This window comes from Meriones unguiculatus, chromosome 2 (genome assembly GCF_030254825.1).
Source record: "Meriones unguiculatus strain TT.TT164.6M chromosome 2, Bangor_MerUng_6.1, whole genome shotgun sequence".
In the NCBI taxonomy this organism is placed as follows: domain Eukaryota; kingdom Metazoa; phylum Chordata; class Mammalia; order Rodentia; family Muridae; genus Meriones; species Meriones unguiculatus.
Window position 1 is genome coordinate 171,152,362 of NC_083350.1, and position 23,096 is coordinate 171,175,457.

At 41.0% G+C, this 23,096-nt stretch overlaps 1 protein-coding gene and 1 pseudogene across 8 annotated transcripts in view; both read right to left on the bottom strand.

Moving 5' to 3' along the window:
• Veph1 (ventricular zone expressed PH domain containing 1) overlaps positions 1-23,096 on the bottom strand; it is a 212,399-nt gene that overhangs the window by 125,241 nt on the left and 64,062 nt on the right. For all 8 annotated transcript variants that reach the window (XM_021634062.2, XM_021634063.2, XM_021634064.2 and 5 more), the window contains exon 6: positions 22,626-22,835. In XM_021634062.2, the coding sequence (XP_021489737.1) occupies positions 22,626-22,835 (210 nt within the window). The remainder of the gene's footprint in view (positions 1-22,625; positions 22,836-23,096) is intronic.
• Positions 8,201-8,382, bottom strand: LOC110546881 (COMM domain-containing protein 6-like; annotated as a pseudogene).

Below are 23,096 nucleotides of genomic sequence, written 5' to 3' on the forward strand. Positions count from 1 at the left end.
CAGAGCATTAGTAATAAAAACCTCATGGTACTGGTATAAAAACAGACAGGTTGATCCATGCCATAGAGTTGGAGACCCAGAAATAATCCCACACACCTACAGACACCAACTGCAAAAATCATACAATGGAAGAAGAAAAGCATCTTCAACAAATAGTGCTGGTCTAGCTATATGTAGACCAGCATGTAGAAGAATTCAAATAGATCTGTATCTATCACTCTGCATAAAACTCAAGTCCAAGTGGAACAAAGACCTTAACATAAAACCAGATACACTAAATCTAATAGAAGAGAAAGTAGGGAAGAGCCTTGAACTCTTTGGCATAGGAGAGAATTTCCTGAACACAACACCAGCAGCTCAGGTACTAAGCAACAGTTAATAAACAGGACCTCATAAAACTGAAAAGCTTCTGGAAGGCAAAGGACACTGTCAATAAGACAAAATGACAACCTATAGAATGGGGAAAGATCTTCACCAACCCTACATCTGATAGAGAGCTAATATCTAAAATATATAAAGAACTCAAGAAATCAACAACAAATCAAATAACCCAATTAAAATATGAGGTACAGAGCTAAACAGAGAATTCTCAACAAAGGGATCTCTAATGGCTGAAAAGCACTTAAATGTTTACCGTCCTTAGTCATCAGGGTAATGCAAATCATAATGACTGAGATTCCATTCTATATCCATCAGAATGGCTAAGATCAAGAACTCAAGAGATAGCACAGGCTGGTGAGGTTGTGCAAAAGGGGAACCCTCTTCCATTGCTGATGGGAATACAAACTTGTTCAACCACTTTGGAAATCAATTTGACTGTGTCTCAGAAAAATTGAGAATGATGCTACCTCAAGACCCAGCTATACCACTCCTGGGCATATACCCAAACACACTCCACCCAACCACAAGGACAATTGTTCAGCTACATTATAGCAGCTTTATTGCACTAGCAAGAAAGAAAACAACCTAGATGTCCCTCCACCAAAGAATGCATAAGAAAAATGTGGGACATTTACGTAATGAAATATTACTAAAGCTATTAAAAATAAGGGCACCATGAAAATGTAAGAACTAGGTAATATCACTGTGAGTGAGGTAACCCAGACCTGGAAATACATGTATGGATATCTACCCTTTTATAAGTGAATATTAGCCATAGAGTACAGGATAACCATGCTACAATCCACAGACCCAAAAAAGCTAAGTAACAAAGAGGGACCAAGGAAGGATGCTTGAATCTCACAGAGAAGGGGAACTAAAATACACATTGGAGGTGAATAGAGGGAGGAAACTGAGTGGGAGAGGGTGTGGGGATCAGGTGTGGGAAGGGGGAAAGGAGGGCTGGGAAAGTGAATGGAATTTGGTGGGGGTTGGAGACTTTGGGACAGGAGAGGCTCACAGGAGCTTATGGAGGTGACCCTAGCTGAGACTCCTAGGAACAGGGGATATGGAGCCTGAAGTGGCCACCTCCTGTAACTAGTCAGGACTTCTATTGGGGGAATAGGAGACCAACCCACATAAAAAACCTTTTGACCTTAAATTTGTCCTTTACAAGATATGCAGGTTTAAAGATGGAGCAACAATTGAGGGAATGGCCAACCAATGACTGGCCCAACCTGAGACGTATCTCATGGGATAGAGCCAACCCCTGACACTATGAATAACACTCTGCTATGCTTGTAGACAGGAGCCTACCATAGTTGTCTTCTGAGAGACTTCATCCAGAAGCTGATGGAAACAGACACAGGGACCCACAGCCAAACATTAGGTAAAGCTTGAAGAGTCTTGTGGAAGAACGGAAGAAAGGATTGAGAGAGATGAAGGGGTCAAGAACACTACAAGAAGATCTACAGTGTCAACTAACAGGGAGCTCACAGAGACTGAACCACCAACCCAATAGGATGCATGGACTGGACCTAGGCCCCCTATACTTATGTAGCAGATGTGCAGCTTGGCCTTCATGTGGGCCCCTTAACAATTAGAGCAGGAACTGTCTCTGACTCTGTTGGCTGCCTTTGGATCTCTTTCCTGTAGCTGGGTTATTCTGTCTGGCCTCAGTGGGAGAGGATGTGCCTAGTCCTGCTGTTATTTGATGGCTTGGTACCCTTCTTTGTAAAGAAGGGAAGAGATAGCAGGATGGGAGGAGGTGCGGGAGTCTGTGATTGGAATATAAGGTAAATAAATCAGTTAATGAATGAAAAGAAAAGAAATCCTTCACAGGTGTGTCCAGTCATTTGGGTTTTAGCTAATTCCAGGTGCAGTCAAGTTGACAACCAAAAATAGTCATTACAGGGACCAAGTGTTCAGATCCATGTGGCTATGGCAGATATTTTACATCCAAATCACAACATGTGGGGACACTAGTCCTTCTAGAGCTAGTCCTTCTCATATCTCCTGGGTCACTCTAGTCATATCTAGTCTTGCTGGAAGTAGAAGGCTCACTTTACTCCTCTCTCCAGGTAACATTTACCAACTAGTTCAAACGCGACAACCACAGGCTGTTTGTCAATCATTATCTCAAATGAGAAGTATTCTTCAAAAGAATTATTCACATGGTCTGGTAAGATAAAGGCCTAAGTTGTTTTCCTAAGTTAACCTCTATATTCCTGCATTTAAACAATATGCATTAGGAATTCTGAGCCAATACATATTTCACAGTAACTACATTGAATATTAAAACACCCAGGATTGAGATTTTAATAAAAACCAGTCATTTCTACTATTTCTTTAAGCTAAGTGAATCCTTGTCAGGGTGGGGATGTGGGAACTAGAAAGTTGATAGAGTGATGTTTGCCACCAAGGAACCTTTGGAGAATGTCTGGAGATATTTTTGGTTGTCATAATTGAGGAGATAGAAGGGTGGAATGGCAGAATCCAGTGGGGAAAGGCCAGACATGCTGTCAGCCATCACGTAACACACAGGATAGCCCCCAGCTAAGGGTCATCTAGCCCAAAGCGTCAGTGGTGTCAGGCTGAGAAATCCCTAGTTAAGTGAAAACTGACTTTTCCCCTGGTCCCAAAACTGTCAATACAATCTGGTGCCATTGTCGTGATTTGTGGTAATCACTAGAGATTTTGCGAACTATTGCTTTGTGCTATCAGTGCAGATGTCAACCCAGTAGACATAGTAAAAGCCTTATGACCTCTGTATTATTGTGACAATAACTCTAGCATGATAGGTCTCTTGAAAGGACCTACGAAGTCACAGGACCTAAGGAGTCACTGAGCATTGATGAACTAGAGTATGGCAGTAGTTTCTGTAAGGAACAGAGAGAAAATATTTTTAACCTAGTCAGCCATATTGACTCTGTTTTTGAAAAATAGTTGTCGGCAGTACTGCCTGGCTGAGAGTGACTGGATTTGGCCATAGGCAACAATTTGCTAACCTCTGCACTAGATTTTGCATTCACAAGATTGCATTGGCCATATTGTTTATTTGTAACCAGAGTTACTATTTAGTTTTAAATATGTGTGTGATAATCTTCATCTGGTAAATATTTTCTGTTATCCCTTATTAAAATAATAGAATAAGAAATAAGAAATGTGGTGGCCTGGTTATAAGGATGATTTCCCTCATCTAACCATTCGGTATGTGCCAGTCAATTGACACATTTACTTTTAGTTCTCATAAGGTTATAGAGTGGGTTATCAAAATGAGGGTACTAGTACCAAAAGGACAATAAAGACTGAGGTTACACAGGTAGAAGTCACAACGGGGGCAAAGCCGATACTGTCTGCTTCTAGACTTTGAATGTTTCCAGTTTCTAGGGTTGATGAAGGCCAAGTTAGTGCAGTCTTCCTCATTACTATCTTTCTTCTTTTCTGTGTTCATAGCAAGCATTGCCAGTAATGATAGCACCCTTCCCCACGGGGACCTACAAGCTTCTTGAGAGCCCTTTTCAACACTGTCCTCTTGTGTAATGGAGTCATCTAAGACACCATTAGGACAAACAGAACATCCAGTAAGCTCCCATTTCCCAATTCCTATTTAATGTCATTGAAATGGGCAGGGTTCATTTTTAAACTTTTCAGATGATTCTACTGGGAGGCCAGGGTTGAAAACCACTAGTCTGTTGGGTTCTACAGCTTTGAAATTTTGAAAATTTGCTGATTTAGCAAATGTGGATTTGGCTTGAAAATCCACATTTTCTTCTGCTATAACTTCTTCCCAATTTCTAAAAGAGTAATAAAAATAATATACTTGGTTGATTGTAAAAGTGTTTTATTCATGGCAGGTTTGGTGACTGTTATTACTGCTTTAAACATTATTTGTTTTCACAGGTCCTTTCTTTGAGGGGACCCCAGCAGGGTGTATTAAACTGCAGTGTCCTCAGTGGAACTTTGCCAGGTGATCCCACAGGCTTAGAGGCCTAAGGATAACCCTGTGCTTAGCTTCTTAGCAATACTGTCCCATGACAGTGTCTTTAACAAAGGAGGAATTACCTAACTCCGGAGCAAGAGTTGGAAAAGTTTGTAATGGTCCCATTTCTTTGGCTCTGAGAGTCTAACTCTTGCCGTTTGTCCCAAGAGTTTTCAATTTTTTATTTTTATTTTTTTAAAGTTTCCTTTTTTAATTTTAATTTTATTTTTAATTACACTTTATTTACTTTGTATCCCCCCTCTAGTTTCCTTCCTCCTCTCCTTCCAATCCCTTCATTCCTCTCCCTTCTCCACACATGCCCCTCCCCAAGACCACTGGTAGGGGAGGGTTTCTTTTTCTTCCTTCTGATCCTATTCTATAAATTCTCATCAGGAGTGGCTGCATTGTCTTCCTCTGTCCTGGTAAGGCTGCTCCCCCCTCAGGAGGAGGTGATCAAAGATCAGGCCAATCAGTTCATGTCAGAAGCAGTCCCTGTTCCCATTACTATGGAACCCACTTGGACTGAGCTGCCATAGGCTACATCTGTGCAGGGGTTCTAGGTTCTTGGTTGGAGTATGAGTTTCAGGAAGGACCCCTGTGTTCAAAGTTTTTTGTTCTGTTGCTCTCCTTGTGGAGCTCTTGTCCTCTCCAGATTTTACTATTTCCCACTTCTTTCATAAGATTCCTGCATTCTGCCAAAGTTTGGCCATAAGTCTCAGCATCTGCTTTGATAGTCTGCAGGGCAGAGCCTTTCAGAGACCCTCTGTGGGAGGCTTCTAACTTGTTTCCTGTTTATAGAAATTGTGGTACATCTATACAACGGAATATTACTCAGCAATGAAAAACAAGAAAATCATAAAATTTGCAGGTAAATGGTGGGAACTGGAAAGGATCATCTTGAGTGAGCTATCCCAGAAGCAGAAAGACACACATGGTACATACTCACTCATATAGACATATAATATAGGATAAACCTACTACAATCTGTACACCTAAAGAAACTAATCTAGAGGGAGGACTCTGGCTAAAATGCTCAATCCCCATTGCGAAAGGCAAGGAGGATGGACATCAGAAGAGGGAGAAAACAGAAATTTTTTATTTTTTTAAGACAAGATTTTTCTGTGTAGCACTGGCTTTCCTGGGATTCATGGTGTAGACCAGGCTGGCTTCGAACTCACAGATATCCATGTACTTCTCCAGCCAAGTGTTTAAAACAAAGGAGTGGGCCAAGGAAAGGTTTATTTTGACTCAGTTTCAGAACTTTCAGTTCATCCAAAGAGGAAAAGCATGATGGAATTTATTTGAGTGACCATGCAGCTAGGAACCCTCAAATCACAGTTGCAGACAGAAGCAAAGAGCTCGGGTCAAATCCATGATCAGGCACAAGTGTCAGAGGCCTACCCTACCACCCTACTCCCACCAGCCTAGTTCCTATCTCCTAAAGGCTCCCCTGCTTTCAAAATAGTGCCACCAGCTAGACAAACATGAGACCGTGAAGGATATTTCAAATTTGCACACTGTAACTGTCATCCAACTCTGGAGTCTGTGAGGGAAATAGAGAAATACTTCAGCTTGGTGGATTTAAAAAAGGTGTACGTTAGTGAGTCATTGAGAACTTTGTACATTCATGTGATGTAGTTTGATCATATCCACATATCCATGACCACTTCTCTCTCCCTCTAACTTGTCCCAGATCCATTCCCTACCCGATTCCTCCCTCCCAATTTCTTGTTTTCCTTTTCGAATAATCCACAGAAAAAAATTTGTGCTGCTCAAATACTTGTGTGTGTGTGTGTGTGTGTGTGTGTGTGTCCCAATCCCTGGAGCAGGATAAACCTATCAGGGCCTATCAGGGACTTTCTCTTTCCCAAAAGCCATCAGCTTGAAGTGGGGGCTCGTGAGCTCAGTGGGGTTTTGCTTCTCAGAATTCATTGCAGGTACAATGATGACCTACCACATCATACACCCCTTCCTTTCCACATATATGTGTATGTATCTAATACATATATGTATATGCTGTGTGTATCATGGATGCAGATTCGTGTATCACACAGAATCCTTTTTCTCTCATGGTAGCTACAGTCTATGAAGTCACCATATGTGAATTGGAGAACAGCTTGTAAAGAAGAGGGTTTGGCACCTGGAAGCCTCAGATTAATGGCATTTTTTCAACGGATCAATACATAAGCTCATTTTGTGTGTATTTTTTTTTTGTGTGTGTAAAGACAAGTGTCTTTTTATTGGTATATGTTTGTTGTAAAAACCATATGTTTCATAATAAAAATGCCTTATTTAATACAGACCGCTGATTCTTAAAATTGAACTCATAGCCAACAGCTGTGTAACTTATGCCAGAATGACATTTATCTAATATTTGGTTTTTCTCTAAAAGGTCTATTACAACCCTTTGAATTTAGGTTCACTAGAGAGCACTTAGCAATCTACTTGTGTGATACTTTAAATGGGAAGACTCTCTCTCTCTCATACACACACACACACACACACACACACACACACACACATGAAGATGAGGTACTAGGTCATGAAAAGAAAATGTCTTTGAGGACTGAAAAGCTGGCTCAGTGATGAAAATTCCTAACTGTTCCTGGAGAACACTTGATTTAGCATCTTAGTACCCATGACCTCCTGTAACTCCAGGGTCAGGGTGTCCAATATCTGCCTCTTGGCTTCCATGAACACCTGTACTCATGTACAACACCCCACACACATATATACATGCATATTCATAATTTAAAAGTAAAAAAAGAGTGGTTCGGTAACAGTAGGATAATTGAAATAAGAAGACAGAGTATCATGTTTCTTGATCTTATCTGGGGAAAAATTTGGCTATTCTGAGCATGTCTAAGAATGAACAGGAAACAGTATAAGCATTTACTGAGGTTACAAAGACATTTTAGTGAGCAGGTGAATTTGCTAACATGAAGTCACTGAAGTAGAGATAGAGTACAGATCGGTAGATACATAGACAGATAGATACACAGATGGTTATGAATGGGTAGAGAAGAAGACAAATAGATTGATGGGTCTTATATTTTAGTGGCTCTTCTAGCAAAAGGCATTTCAACCTGTTAGAATATGATTTTCTACAAAACCATCTCAATCATAGCCAGAGAAATTCAAGTTCAACCTTACTGGGGTCAGGTGGCTTTTCTTGTCCTAGAGACTGAACCCAGTCCCCCCAACCCCCAATGTGCTAAAGACCCACTCCAGTGAGCTACGTGCCACAGCTGAGCATTTTGTGTCAATCTCTTGCATAGCTTCCAGGTTGTCTTTCCTCATGCTTTCCATCGTGGACAGGATTTCCTACTGCCTTTTGACTGACTGGACTTTTCTCTCATTAGCAAATGATTACATATTAACATTTATGTGAGATGGAGGGGTGTTGGCCTCAAAATGTCATTCTTCAGCCATTTGCTTTTCAGTTACAGCTCAAACTGTTTCCAAAAGAATGAGCAATAACAGGCAGCATTGACATACATATGCAGAAAGCTTTGGGCTTTCTCTCTTGATTCTACCAATAAAAGGTAATTATAACAATTCTTGAATAATGTTGTTTTTTATTTTTCTGATTTTTAAATCAATTTCATACATTACGTACACCAGTTAGTGTTCACGATTGCCACCGTTAGCTCATTGATAAAACTGAGCATGGCTCACTAATTCCTGTTTATCTGACTTTTTAAATTAGCTAAAAAATATAGAAAAATGGAACTACAATTTTGAATAAATATCCTTTGATCCTTGTGTAGTTGTTTTTCAGAAATTGGAGTCTATTACTTTAGAATTACGGTGGCAATTTCCCAACCAAATAATCAGTTTTCACACGCTAACCTGAAAAATAACAGCAGCGATTTCCTTAACTGTCTGTAGAAGTCCTGAAACTGTGGAACTGCCATTTCAAAAGACTGGCTCTTCACTTGGCCGGAATGAGCTGCCATTTTTAGCCCCACTGCCACGCAAGGATGCCTATGAGATCTGCAGCTGTCTGAGCTCACAGCCATGTCCACTTTTTACTGAAAATCTACATGTTTTGAATAAAGGTTGCTTAATTAAGGCAGAACTATGCCTGGCCTGCACTTCTGGGCAGAACAGCTTAAATTACACCAGCAGAGGCTATCACCTCAAGAACAAAGGGGAAAAGTAACCAAGGCAGGCAGAAGGGATGGGGTGGGGTAAAGAGACGCAAGGACAGGGCTGGCTCACTCTCCAAGGCCCTTCAGCTTTGGTTTGGAGGCTGCCCCTCACCTGGCTGGTGACCTCAGATTTGGCATGCAGCACCTGCTCCCTGGAAAGACACCCTCCATGTCTGGAGCCTACCCTTGCATGGTCTGAAAAAAGTTATTTGCAAAAGGAAAGCAGTCCTTTGTATAGGGACAGAAACTTAGGGAACACTTCGAGTCTAGCTCCGGCTTGTTCTCCAGAGGCTCACATGCTGGGACTCCTTCCCTAAGGGATGGTATGTGGAGATCGTGGAACCTTTAAGAAGTTGGTCGTGGGAGCACTTTCCTCAGAAGGGACTAATACCCCTTTTGAGATGAATTACGACTCATAGGCATCGGATGGATTGATAATTAAACAAAGAATGGGTGATGGTAAGGCAAGGTCATCGTTTTTGTGTTATTATAGGATTGTACATGGTGCTTAGGAGAAGGAAGGAAGGTGGAGTTCCTGGTGGTACATGGCAGTAGGGTACCACCAAGCCCTTAGCCCAGAGGCTTTTAAAAGTCTTAGAGCAGAAGTAGAGACGGCTTGGAGAGATGAGCTGCAGTCCAGTTCATCTGTCCACCAAGTGTCCAGGTGCGTCTCAATTTGCCCATGTCCTCGCATGTTGTTTCCAGGAAGAGATGTTCACTTAGGGGAGCAGCGATAACAAGAAACCAAACCCCCTTCCTGTCACAAAGATTCTTCCCAAACTCATCTTCCTTCCCCTTGTTAATGGGATTAAAAAATTATTTAAAAATTTGACTCAAAGGACGCAGAAGCCGCTGACCTGGGGTTGTTTTGGCAACTGCCAATTTTTCTGGCACCCTAGCACCTCTAGTTAGGCTCTTCTGAGATGAGAGAGACAGCCTTCGTGGCCCTGAAAGCTTTGTGTATGCTCCTGGCCTGTGATGTCATCCTCAGGTCCTGATGCGGTCCTGAGACCTGGCAGATGCAGGTCTTTGATCTTGCCTTTCCTACCCACAGGGTTGCAGGCTAAGCTCAGCAGCTTCAGCTATTCTGTTAGCAACTGAAAGAGGGCAAAGAAAGAACCCATGCCTGGAGGAGAAGTAGTATTATGGGTGAGTCAAAGGGGGATTTTATCCAATTGTTTCTAACAGATTTTGATATTGCTTCATACAATAGTTTTGACATATCAGTTGGAGATACTGAAGTTTTGGAGATGGCCTTGTCTTGGCTGTTTGTGACCATTTTTAAATAAAAAAAGTCATTACTGTTATTGTTCGTGAGAGAGATGTGTAGGACATACGTGTATTATGATGTACATGTGGAAGTCAGAAGATAATTTTCAGGAGTCAGTCCTCTTTTCTCCACCGTGGGTTCTGGGGACTGACCTTAGATCGGCAGGCTTGCCCAGCAAGGCCATCCTGCTGGCTCTTGTGGCCATTTATTTAAAGAGTTTTTCCTCTTTCCATAGATCTGCCAACAAGCCAATGTCCGTTAGAAAAATACACTTCCTTTAGGGCAAACGTTGGCTACAAGACACCTTTCCTCCCCTTCCCTTTCTGATACATGCCTATCATGGTCAATTTTATGTGTCAGTTTGACCGGGATAAAGAATAAGCAGGTAGCTGGTAAAAGATTGTATTTGACCCGCACACACATCTGCATGCACACAAAACATGCATGTATACCATATATACATACACCACGTACAGACCTATCACATATTTACATACACACGTACAATCAGTAAATATACGCACAATACTGGTAAAGAAAGTAGACACCAGAGGTAATCATATTAAAAACTAGGAGACCATCATTTTTTAACAGAATATTCAGAGGGCAAGCGTCTCATATCTCCTTCCCAGCTTTTTTTTTTTTTTCCTGGCAGAATAATATAGAGCATGAACATAAACCTTAGTTATCTCTCTTGGGTTCTAATCTTCTGATTTTGAGACAAATCAATTAAATTTTTATTTATGGGTGTGTGCATGCCATATCATGTATGTGGAGGTTCATGTGACAACATGTTAGAGTTAGTTCTCTCCTTCTACTGTGCAGGTCCTAGGGATCTAACTCAGGTCCTCAGGTGTGGGGGCAAGTTCACTTAACTCTGAGTTGAATCATCAGCATAAAACATTTTTTTTTATGATTAAAAAAGTTCTCTTTTACCACTTGCCCATGTTTCCTTATACATTCTCTTGGGCTTTTCTACTCATTGATAAATAAGCATTACCTTAGGATTCATAAGCATTTTAACAGCTTCAAAAATTACACAATCAATGTAAAAGAAAGACATTTCTACCTTTACTATTTATGAACCAGTTTGCATGATTTTAGGAACATGATTTCTGGAGTGCATGAAGAGTCATAAATCATGCCTAGCAAAAAATGCTGTCTGGACAAAATGACTTTAAAAATAAATCTCAGTAATAAAAGTGAAGAAATAGCTGATGAAAACAGATGTGTCCTTTGTTTTGTATGGACCTGAAATTTTGTCACATGGCAAAAATGAAGGATAAATTGGATTGAGTTCAACTCTGTGCATTTGGCATAAAATACTAAGCAGAATTCCCCCCTTGAAGAAAAAAAAAACAACAACAAAGTCTAAGTTTTTCATTTATAAAGCAATTATGGCTTAGACATATTTAATTCTGGAACTTACTAGGTCTTTCTCAAAAAGTTGTTTGAACAAAAATGATTTAGGATTTAAAATAGTAACCAGAGAATGAAAGGTTAGCTTAACTGCATGCCTGTGGGATTTGAAAGAATAACGTAATTGTGCAAATTAAGTCTTTATTTTAATTGATTTTTAAGAGGAAACAAGGCATAGTCTGCCACCAAATAACTTTCTCCAGTTTGTGATTATTTTTTCTCAGACAGAGCTCAGTGTGGCCGTGTTTCTGTTTTAAGCTCCCTCCTCCTACTTGTTCTGGGCAGGGGTCTATTCCAAAGCATCTTTTCATCGCTTTGGCCCCTCCAAAGGCTGACAGACCTTAAACCTTAGAGAAGGCCATCTAATTTGAGCTTCAAACATAGTGTTTAATTGATAACAGATTTAAGTGCTCTATAGTTCAGATTTACTCTCTACAAATGGGAGGCTTGGGAATGTAGCCTCTGAAAGATAGACCTTTTGTGTGGACCCAGAATGTATTCTAGCAGGCCAGAGTTTCTTCTCCCACAGCACCGGGTCCCCTCATGTAAATGAACTCTCATTGATTATCCTGAACAATGGGTTCACTATTTCTTTTGCTTTAATTAAACACTTTTTGAAAGACCACTGGGGACACAGAACTGAAAAATTTCTGGTAAACTCAAAGCCGCACACCATCCTTACTCAAATCAGGATCTGCTGGGCAAATGAGGTGCAAAACGAGAGTGAGAGAAAGTTCATAATTAATGGAAACCATTTTGAGGAATGATGCTGGTGTAGGATAAAAAAAAAAAAAGAAGAAAGATAGGCGGGAAGGAAAGAAAAGAGAGGAGGCATTGAGGGAAGGAAGGACAGAGGTGGGGCAGAGGGAGTAGAGAATGATTGTGCTTGAAAGTTTTTTCTTATGTCAAAGAAATATGTGTTTTGTTGTTGTTGTTCCTAAAGGAAGGCACAACATAGCAAAAATTTAACTTAGTTAAACTATTTCAGTTACAACAAAACTTTCCACTCATCACAGGACATATTCTGTGATAGTTGGGATGTAACTTCTCAAGTATAAGGTAGACATATTTAGATGAGTACCATTTAACTACTCACAGGGAAGAATGAGATGAACAAGCCACACTTTTTTTTTCCCAATTGTAATCCTGGCATCTTGCCCATCATCCATGCAGCTTTGTCTGCTTTAGTTGATTAATTTCTCCTTGTTTTCTCCCCTCATAGCAACTGTGTTGTTTTCATTGCACGATTCCTTAACTGAATTAAGCAGGGAATGAAGGAATGGATGGATAGATGAAAGCAAATTGTAGCTGATAGGATGAAGCCGTAAAGGCAGCTACGATGCCCCTAAGAGAAACAAACATTCGAAGAGCTACTTTCCAAAGCAAACAGCTACTTTCCAAATTGCTTTCCATGTATTGTCTTTATATCAAAGTGTTGGCAGTGGAGTAAAGTTGTTTGGGAAATGCAAAAGCAGGGAACCAAGATCATGAATGGATGCGATGTTTAACTTCATTATTTCCCAAAGAAGAGCAGAGTCACCTCACTGTACCCAGGGTTCCCACTGTATTTACTGTGCTAAAGTCCATGCATGTCATCATGTCATATTCATGATCATTCTCACTTCCTAAGATGGAAGGAGGTAAACCATTGCCTTCTGGAAACATCTGTATATTTACTGCTTCCCTCCATCACCCTCCAGTATAATCTGTCCTTCCCAGCCATGAAGGAGAGGAGTTTGTGGCTCCTATGTTCTGAACGGTTTTCTCCTAACAGCATGTTGGAATGTAATTGCCACTTTAATGATTTAATAGCTTTTATAGTTGGAAGGCTTAAGACTTTAAGAGGTGATGAGGCTGTGGGGTTAGGGTATGCTCTTATCAATGGAACAGTGATGCTATTTTTTGGAAACAGCTCCTTATGAAAGGCCACATTCATTTGTCTCTTTGATCCTATGTTTGTCCTTCCTCTTTAAAGTGTTATAATAAGAAATTACTTGTTATATGCATCTCCCTTGATCTTGGACTTGCCAGCTCCTCGAACCATGAGTCTATAAATTCTGTTAATTATCAATTAACCCAGCCTGTGATATTCTGCTATGCACTAAGACAATTTATAGGGAAAAGTAGTCATCATAGCTAAAGAATGCTCCAGGAAGTGTTTTGGATGACGAAAAAGAGACCCGAATGAGAAAGGACAAACAGCACAGAACACCGCCTTCCACTGAAGGAAGTTTGCCCTCTGAAACAAAAGCAGTAGAATGAAATTAGAGGGAGTAGAGAGACACAGGAGTGCAGCCCAATCCAGAGATTTGCCAAGTCAGTCCTCTGGGGTGTCTTAGTTACTTGCCTTCTTGTTGTTACAGCATATCCGGCAAATACAAGTTAAAGAAGAGCTTATTTGGCCTTACAGTTCTAGGAAGCATTTTTTCTCACACAGGAACACTAGGCAGTGGGTCACGCTGTGCCCTTAAGCAGAAAGCAGATTGAGCCTCTCAGCCTCTCAGTCTGCTTTCTTACTTTTGCTCAGCCTGAGACCATAGTCCTTGGAAATAACCTACCCCTTAGGGTGGGTCTTCCCTACCTAAACTAATCTAGGTAACACCTCCTGGACACAAACAGTGTTTGTTTACATGGTGGCTCTAAACCCTTCACTTCAGTGAATGAACTGTTAGCTATTTAACCTGTGGAACACACACAGCACCTGGGAAACCATCAGCCTCCCTCCTGACCTAATTCATCCCATCCCGCAAGCTAGTGAAACTCTTCGGGGTTCCAGAAGATTCAGGGTCTCTCTCAGCAGCAGGCACACAGTACTGTTTTGCACACCACACACTTCCCTGTGGCTATTTCCTTCCTCTTCCCCCGTAACCTTGTCATCTTACAAGCCAAACTAAGAGCACTGTCCCAAACCTCCTGTGTAGGGTTGCTTCATTCTTTCTTTGTCCAGTTCAGACTTCAGAACAGAAAGTATAAAATTAAGTTCCAGATTTCTGTTTACATCTCTTTTGACCTATTCCCAGTGAACTCCTCCAGGGCGGGGGCCATGTGTCTCTTCTTTCTGTGTTTTCATCACCTGCATCTGCACTGTGCTTATAGTTGGTGCTTATAGTCAGGGAGCAAGGAATGTCAGCACTTCATGTTGGTGAAGTGCTTATAGTCAGGGAGCAAGGAATGTCAGCATTTTTTTTTGAAAGTAGTGTGTGTGGTTTTTATACTTTGTGAGGAGTTTACACTTACTATTATAAATAGAATGAGTTCTTTTCATAATATAAATACAATAGTTATCTTCAGTTATGTTCCAGAAGTGTTGTAGAATGTTTACCCTAGGTAACATCAGGAATTAACTAAAACCCAAGTGGCTAGTCACACCTATGAGAGATTTTCTTGATTGAAATATTTAAAGTGAAAAGACCCACCCTAATTCCAACTCTTTTGAGGTTAAAAGATTCACCTTAAATCTGAGCCATACCTGCTGGTGGCAGCCTATATGAAGGCCATGGTAGAAGGAAGTGCTTGCTCTTTGCCTGCTAGCTCTCTTTCTTGCTGGCAACTCCATTCCTTCACTAATATTACAGCCTACTTCTTCCTACTTCTTTGGAATTCCAGCATACAGCAAAGACCAGCCTTGCCTTGTGGACTGGACAACTACTCAATTCTTGGACTTTCTATCAGGAGACAGCCATTTTTGGAATAGCTGGACCATAACCTGTAAAGAACTCTAATAAATCCTGTATATATATTCAACCAGTACTGCTTCTCTAGAGAACTCTGATGTAACACCTAACATGCACAGACTTAGGTTCAATTGCCAGCAAAAATGGAAAGGAAGGAAGAAAACTTATTTCTATTTTAGAAAACAAATATCTTTTGCAACTGATGATGACTTTGTAGAATTGGAAGGCAGGCAGCTGCACCAACCATTAACTTCTAAATTTAAAACCTCTGCTTTTCTTTAACCAAGTTCATTATCCCTGGGGATGCTGATGTTCCTGGTTGCAGTTCTTTCTTCTAGTTAATCATTACAGCTCTCAGATTCTTCAGCCTTGATTTGCACACTGAAAGTGAACATTGCCCAGCCTCCTCCACTCTGCAGGATGTTTTACACCAGCCAGGATGAGGACAGTTCTCCTTTTCCTCCTCAATTTCTTTCTGTTGGGCTACCGGATGTCACAGAAATGCAACCTGGGCAAAATATGTATCATTTCTCCAGTTGAAAAGCATTCATGACTCTGAGCCCAGAGAGGATGTAATAAGCATATCCTGGTGCTTGGCCAGCATATTCCAGCCAGTTAGAAAAACAGGACAGAGGGCACAGGACTTAACACCCATGATGGCCATGCCTGCACTTTAAGGCATGCCACTTGACCCCTCACAGGTGCAGCCTGGTGGTCGGCAGCTAAGGAAAAACAAGTGACCATATCATCCTTCCTCTGGCTATGAGATCATTTTATCTTTCTGTTATGGATAGGCCAGCTGCCTCCTAGCTCTGGACTCAAAATGTGGAGGCAGAGCACAAGGCAAACACTGGATCAGCATTCTAAGGGGAACAAGCTTAATGAGGATGTGTCTGGTAAAAAACAAACAAACAAACAAAAATTAGGTTTAGTCCATTGATATGAGACTAACACAGCTGGAGAGAACATAGAGATTCAAGTTGGAATCTCAAAAAAATAAAATAAAAATGCAGTTCCTGAAGAAGTCTTTTTCATGTTTACTAAGATTAGGGAGGAGAGCTGGGATGACTCTGAGACCTTAAAAATGTGCTAAGACCCTTTGCGTGGCCAAGACTCTAATGAAGAAAGAAATGACTGAAAAAAAAAAAGAAAAAACCAAACCTCCAAAATCAGAACATGGTTCTGCTTTTATCCTCCAGGGACAAGAATGCAACCCTGCGATGGATTTGACTTAGCCTCCTTCTCGTCTCACTAATGAGAGTTTACAGATGAAAATTGCTGAGAATCCTGAGTGGGTTTTGTAGGTAGGGAGCTGGAATCACCTGCTGCTTATAGAAAGCAGTGCATTTCTAGTGCTCCAAGAACTAAAGATGAAACTCATGAAATATACCCTTATGTTTTGTTACTCTTATTTTCCCCAGGAATGATGTCTACCATTATAAATATCAATATATAGCATACATTGTGTACAGTGGTCGTTTGTTCAAAACGGGTGAAGGTAATTGGTTCTATCCTCCATCTTTAAGGATACCTATAGATGTCTCTGGTGATTTATTCTAATTCTCTTCACCCATATTTTGACTTGCCCCACATATGTTGCAGGATATCTGATCACCCTGTGAAACATGAGATTGTGTTGTTTACTGGAAAAACCGGTTTCTAGTTATGGTGTGGCTCAGACCTAGCACACACCTTTAATCCAGGAGCTTTCTGCTTGAACAGGATTAAGTAAACTCAATCGAGGGTTAAGAAGCAGAGCAATCGACTAGTTGACAGGGAGTGAGGGTAGGAAAACACCATAGAGAGTAAGAGGATGGATAGAGAGGCACACAGGAAGTAGAAGGGAGGTACATTGAGTTTGAGGTGTTTTTGAGACAGTGTGGAGAAGGAGCTCTTGCTCCTTTTGAGAGTTCAGCTGAGGGAGAAGGTCACCTGGGTGCTTTCTCTACATCTCTGAGCTAGCAGGCTTTCACCTTAGCATCTGACTTCTGAGTCTTTATTAGTAACATTGAAGGATTGTTAAAAACAACACACTATACACATCCTTTCAACCTCAGCATCTATGACAAAGCCAGCTATCTACATGGCTGATCCTTGTCCCTAATTTCAGGCTTAGGCCCAAGTTTTAGCCTGTCTACAAACAAATGCAATGAAAAAGAATCAGACAGCAAGAGCATCAGAAAGTGCTGACATCTATTGGTCATTTATTTTCTAGACACTGATTTACAGTTATTAAACTCTCATAACAAATTAATGAGTTGACTAATATCACCAATTCAAAATTTTCAGATAGAAAATTGAGTCAAGAAAAGTTTTATTAACTTACCCAAGGCAATATAGCTGGTGAGTGACTCAGTCAGGATTGAAACCAACCCTGGCTGGCTGTCATCAGATCGCATACTCTTGGTCACCATACTGGGCAGAGGGCCCCACAGTAAGCAAGCTCATTCATGAGACATTCTTGCTGGTGACCAGTTCACTATCTAGAGAGATGCATGGACCTCTTGCAGGTGTACTCCTGAGAATTTTCAGCTTGGGGCTCTTAGCCGCTCGTTTTCATGATCCACTCAGAATTATCTTTCATTGAGGTCACCTATCAAGGCCGCAGGGTCCTTTGGTATCCTAGATAAGTCATGTCTTTATAGCATGCTTTCTGGATGTTAAGGAGGTCCTATGTCTTCTCTTTGTCATTTTTTACTTGTTAGATACCAGGCATAAATTGTGTAGGTTCTAGTTCTAATTAATAGCCACTTGTCCCTCATTTTTAATTGGTTCATTATTATTGCACTAGAGATTGAACCCATGCCATGTGCATTACCTGCATGCTAAGCACTATGCTATCAGTCCCAGCCCTCAATTTATTTTGAAGTGACAGAATGTGTGCATAAAAATGTATGTATGTGTACAGCACAATGTGACTAGTTTATTTTCTTCTCTTGTGATACCTGTTCCATAAAATGATGTTATCAAACAAAACTTCAAATCTGGCATTCAAATCATTAATTAATAGTATTTTAAGTGCTCATTCATTCTTTTGGCCATAAGTGAATTCAGGCGGTGTCCTAATTAGTGTTCACTGTAACTTGACACAGCCTAAAATCTTCTATAAAAAATGCTCCACTGAGTAACTGTTCTTATCGGGTTGCAGTCATCCTGATTATTAATTGATGCAGGAGGACTCAGCCCACTGTAGTGGCACCATACCCAGAGAGCTGGATTTGACTATATAAAAAACCATCTAAGCATGAGCCCATAAACCAGAAAGCCATTCAGAAAGTGAGTTAACAAACACTACTCTTGCTTGGTTCCTGTCCACAAGGAATTGCCTGGAATTCCTGCCCTGATTTATCTTGCTAATGAATTGTGACCTGGCAGAATAAGACTGAAACCCTTTACTCCCCAAGCTGCTTTTGGTCAGAGTGTTTTATCAGTGCAGCAGAAGGAACTGCAACAGGTGGATAAGAGGTAACTCAAATCCTCTGGAATCTCAGACAAAGGAGGAGAAGTGGACCTGGCACAGCTAGTGTATAAGAGGGACAGCCCGAGTGCTATGGGAGTATAGACTATGGTGACTCACTTCCCGCAGGAAGCTTGCAAGAATCACACAGGACAACATTTGATCTAGGGTAGGAAAGACAAGTAGGAGAGGGGATAAGACTATCCAGTCAGAACAGGTTGTAAAGATCATGATGTATGCTGGAGCAAGGTGTGTTCAGGGATGTATTAAAATTCCAAATAGATGAAACTCAAGAGGCAAGAGAAAGGTTGGAGTGGAGGCTGAGGTGGCTCAGGTGAAACAATTTTTTGATAGTTTACTATAATAGCATATAAGCCTAGAGAGAAGAAGTGGGACCACACTATCTTTGTGAAAGAAACAGGGAACCCCGTGAAAGACGCACTTGAGTGGGAAGAAGCCCCCTCACGGCCTTCTCCACAGGGCAGGGCTATTATGTGGCTGGTGCTGCTGCTTTGTTGTTGTCAGTTGAAACTCACCAAACACTTGGTACAAGCCAGGTGCTCGCTCACATGAACTAACCAGCTGTATGTTTGGGTATGGGCCCCAAGGAGACATTAAGAAGTTATTTCTGCTGCTAAGGAGCACTCCATTTTAATCTCCTCTTAAGAAAGAAGAAAAGGACTCCCTTTGTTTTTTTTTTTTTTTTTTTTTTTTGCTATGGTTAGGATAAGTCTATTAAATTACTATTTTTTTATATGTGTATTTACTTCAACTGAGCATCCCAGAGGAAGAGAATAAATCCCCAAGTGGTGGAGAACTGATATGACCTTTACTGGGTGGGACAGGGCTGCCCCAGGAGCATGTTTTTCTGCCCTTTGGACCCTTCCACTTGAACTCTTCATGCAAAATCTATGCTTCAGAAGCAAGCACATGCTTGGAGATGGTCTGCGAGGAGTTACATGGCCTCTCACAATGACCCAAGCACAACACAGCAATTTGGCACGGCTCCATTTTGATTTTGATATAAAAAGATTTTTGAGTTAATTTTGCAGGGTAGAGGAAATGGTTTATAGGATTTTGTATTTGCATGTATGCGCACAACTTTTCTCTGCTGGTCAATACAGATGGGAAAATTGTGGCTCTGCTGTCAAGCTGTTGAAACAGTTTGTTCACCCAGATGGGCCCTGATTTAATAGGCAGTCACATCCAGTTTGGTTCCCATCATCTCTCTGCAGATCTTATGCCTGGTTTTATCCAGACACAGAAGATGAGACACGAGACAATTGATAATGCTTGGCACCCCATGGCCATCTCAGGCTGATGGCTTACTGCTTTCAGGAAGCTATTGCTGGAATACAGTTAACACAAACCTAAAGGAGGCTCTCTCCTTTCAGCTCCAGTTTGTACATCTGAAAATTTGGAACAATATCCCAAGTTTGGTTTGGCATGCCTGTGTTTCTATAATATTTTGAATTCCTGATACACTGAACTCCTGAACACAACTGAAATGTTTCCTTGTGTGTCAAGGAGGTCACGTGACCACCTTACAGTGAATGTCCACACTCATCCTAAGCCTCATCTATTTCTACATCCCATCAATCCCCACGTCCTGCTTCCTCTGCACTGGGAGGAGTGGAGCAACGTTTTTGCTTCTTCCTCTAAATTATATAATCATGGGTGCCCAGGAAGTTACATTGGACATTTGTCCTCAGGCTCACCCTCCATGTACCTGAGTGAAACATCTTTTCGGAAAGAGCCTGGATGGAAACGCACAGGCAGATATCTCCAGCCCATTTGGCTCTAGCCTCAAAGAGTGTTGCACTACAACCTTTTCTTTATGGAGAAGAGCAAATTCACTCAAATCCAGCAGCAATTAGCTGCTTATTCCTAGACACAAGAGCTTGAGAGTTTGTTGAAATTCCAACTTGAAGGCTAATAAAGGACTTTTGAATGGTAAGATTTTTTTTTTTTTAATAATTAGGAATATGTAGGATGGAGCATTGTTTCTGAGGAGAGACAGGTTGGCATTTATAGATAGGATAACCTTGTTAGACTGATCCTAAATGAAATGGAATAACACAATAAATGAAATTAGAAGCCAAAGGAGGTAACCCTATGCAAAGCCGTTCTTTTTTGAGGAGCAAAAACAGACTCAGAGAAACAAAATGACTTGACCAGCTACAAGAAGACTATGGCTTTTCTCTCATGACTCCTGTTTTACTCTCTTGATTATCTGGGGAAGTGACCACCAGGATCAGGACTACAGATAATGGCCTGTTCTGTGGGTAGATACGACCATGTTTAGCTTTGCTCTCTTTAGCTAATGACCTGTTAAAAAGAAAAACAAAGATGATGTTTGATTGTCTGGAAGAGACCTTTTCTTCCTCTTCATGTTGGCTGGGATTCTGGTCTGATGGGTGGAGGTGGTCCATGAGGTGAAAGCATGTGCTTGGGTTGTCCTTTTGAATAGTAGAGGAGACAAATGAATCAAAAATAAGGATCTTTCTGCCCTCTGTACTTGTGGGTTTGGTATCCATGTGTTCAACCAAATGTGGGTCAATATTTGAGGGGGGGGGAAGCCATCTTCCCTGAACATGCACAGATGTGTTTTTGCCATTGTTTTCTAAACAACATAGCATAACAGTACATATATAGCACATATGTTGTGGTTAGGTATTTGTATGTTGTCTAAAGTGTATGGGAAGGTATATGCAAGTATTATGGGAACAGTAAAATTTATATAAGGAAGTAAAGCATCTACTGATTTTGTGTCCTTGAGAGCTCAGACCCAAACCTTTGAGGATGCAGAAGGAGAAGGGCACAACTATCTAGACCTGCCTTTCTCTTCCTTTGCTTCCTCAGAATCACACCAGTGCCACCACCACCCACTCTTTCTTAGTTCAGTCTTGTATCAGATAATGATGTAGAATTTGTGTGTGTGCATGTGTGTTTTGCTGAATACTTTTAAAAGAGATACTTAGTCACCTCCAACATGTATTACAACACATTAGTAAACTATAAATGCATATATCACAGAATAGTTACTATTACTGTAAAGGAGTACGGTTTTCAAATTTTCCTCACACATCTAAGATTTGTTTATCATCTATCATCTACCTATCTACCTATGTACTTATCTATCTAATTTGTTGAACTAAAAAGTCAGTAAAGTAAGTCAGAAGAAGGTGTCAGATCCTTTGACCCAGAGTTGTGGATGGTTTATGAGCTACCATGTGGGTGCTGGAAATCTAAGCTGGGGCTTCTGCAAGAGCAGCCAGGGTCCTTCGTGACCAAGCCATCTCTCCAGGCCCTGTCTGATTTTTAGCTTTATCTTCTGCAGAATCAAGGCACTAAGTTAGATGAACTATAGGCTTCTTTAAAAATATTGGGCAGTTCCATATTTATTTAGTTGATAGTTGGTATGTAAGTCAGCTAATTGAAAAACCTCATTTGTGTATTTAATCTTATTTTGAGTAAAGTGAAAATTCTGAATTCCCATGTAAAGTCAGCAGAGATTCACAATGCGTATGTGCTTTCACATGCACAGCCTTTAAAATCTGGACTCTTCCACGCGCTCCTGCTTGCTCAGTGCCACGACCCCTGATGGTATCCTGCTGCTCTTGCAAGAATCCCTCATACAAACATTTACACTAGAACTTTTAAACATCCACAAACATTTATTTCCCTCTCCCAAATAACATCACCAGAGTACTCCGAGTACTCTATGATGTTATAGCTCTGGGCTCTCAGGATGGGTGTCTCTGGGACCTAACTGCTCACTGTCTCCCAGGCTAAGCAGAGCTGCAGTTGGGAATGTGATAGGGCTGTTGGTACCACAAAGTGCTTTGAGTATATCAAAGGATTTCTTTTTCTTCTATTTCAACCGTCCTTCCACATCAAGGGACACATTAGCAATAGAATCCTCAATTTTAGAACTTTCCACAGACCCTTGCTACCTTGATCTAGAGGCCATGGTGACACAAAAGTTTCAGAAGAGAAATGGAAACTCTCAGAAGTGCCTAGACAACTTTGGAGATTAGAGATTTTTCTAAAGAATTCAAGGGGACAGGAAGGAAGGAAAGAAGGAAGGAAGGAAGGAAGAAAGGAAGGAAGGAAGGAAAGAAAGAAGGAAAAGGAAGGAAGGAAGGAAGGAAGGAAAGAAGGAAAGAAGGAAAAGGAAGGAAGGAGGGAGGGAGGGAGAGAGGGAGGGAGAGAAGGAAGGAAGGAAGGAAGGAAGGAAGGAAGGAAGGAAGGAAGGAAGGGACAGAGGAGTGAGAAATGCCAAACTTACTTCATCCACACGCCCAACAGCACCAAAGATTCTTGCCATTTGTCCAATGAGGTAGGGAAATCTCTCTCCGATCTCTTTCAACATTGGGAGAAAACTGTTCAAAGCCAGTGGCTCATAGCCTGCTATTTCTATTAGGATGTTTAGGATGATATCATTATGGGTTGAATCCTTCAAATGCCTGATCAGGAAAGGAACACATTTCTGAACCACCTGCAAGGAGAAAGGAGAGAGAGAAAGGAGAAAGAAAGGATGAGAGAAATGTTAGTCAAATAAGAATCACTTTCAAGGAAAAATAAAAAACAACAAAACCTCTTGGACTCAATTTAAAACAATGTTCTTGCCTCAGCCTTCTGAGTGCTAGGATTACAGGCATATGGACAGCAACATATTAAATAGTACTTCAGGAAAAAACACATACTGGGATTATTAAGCTCATGGTAGGTAAATCTCCTGACTTTTCAGCTGATAAAC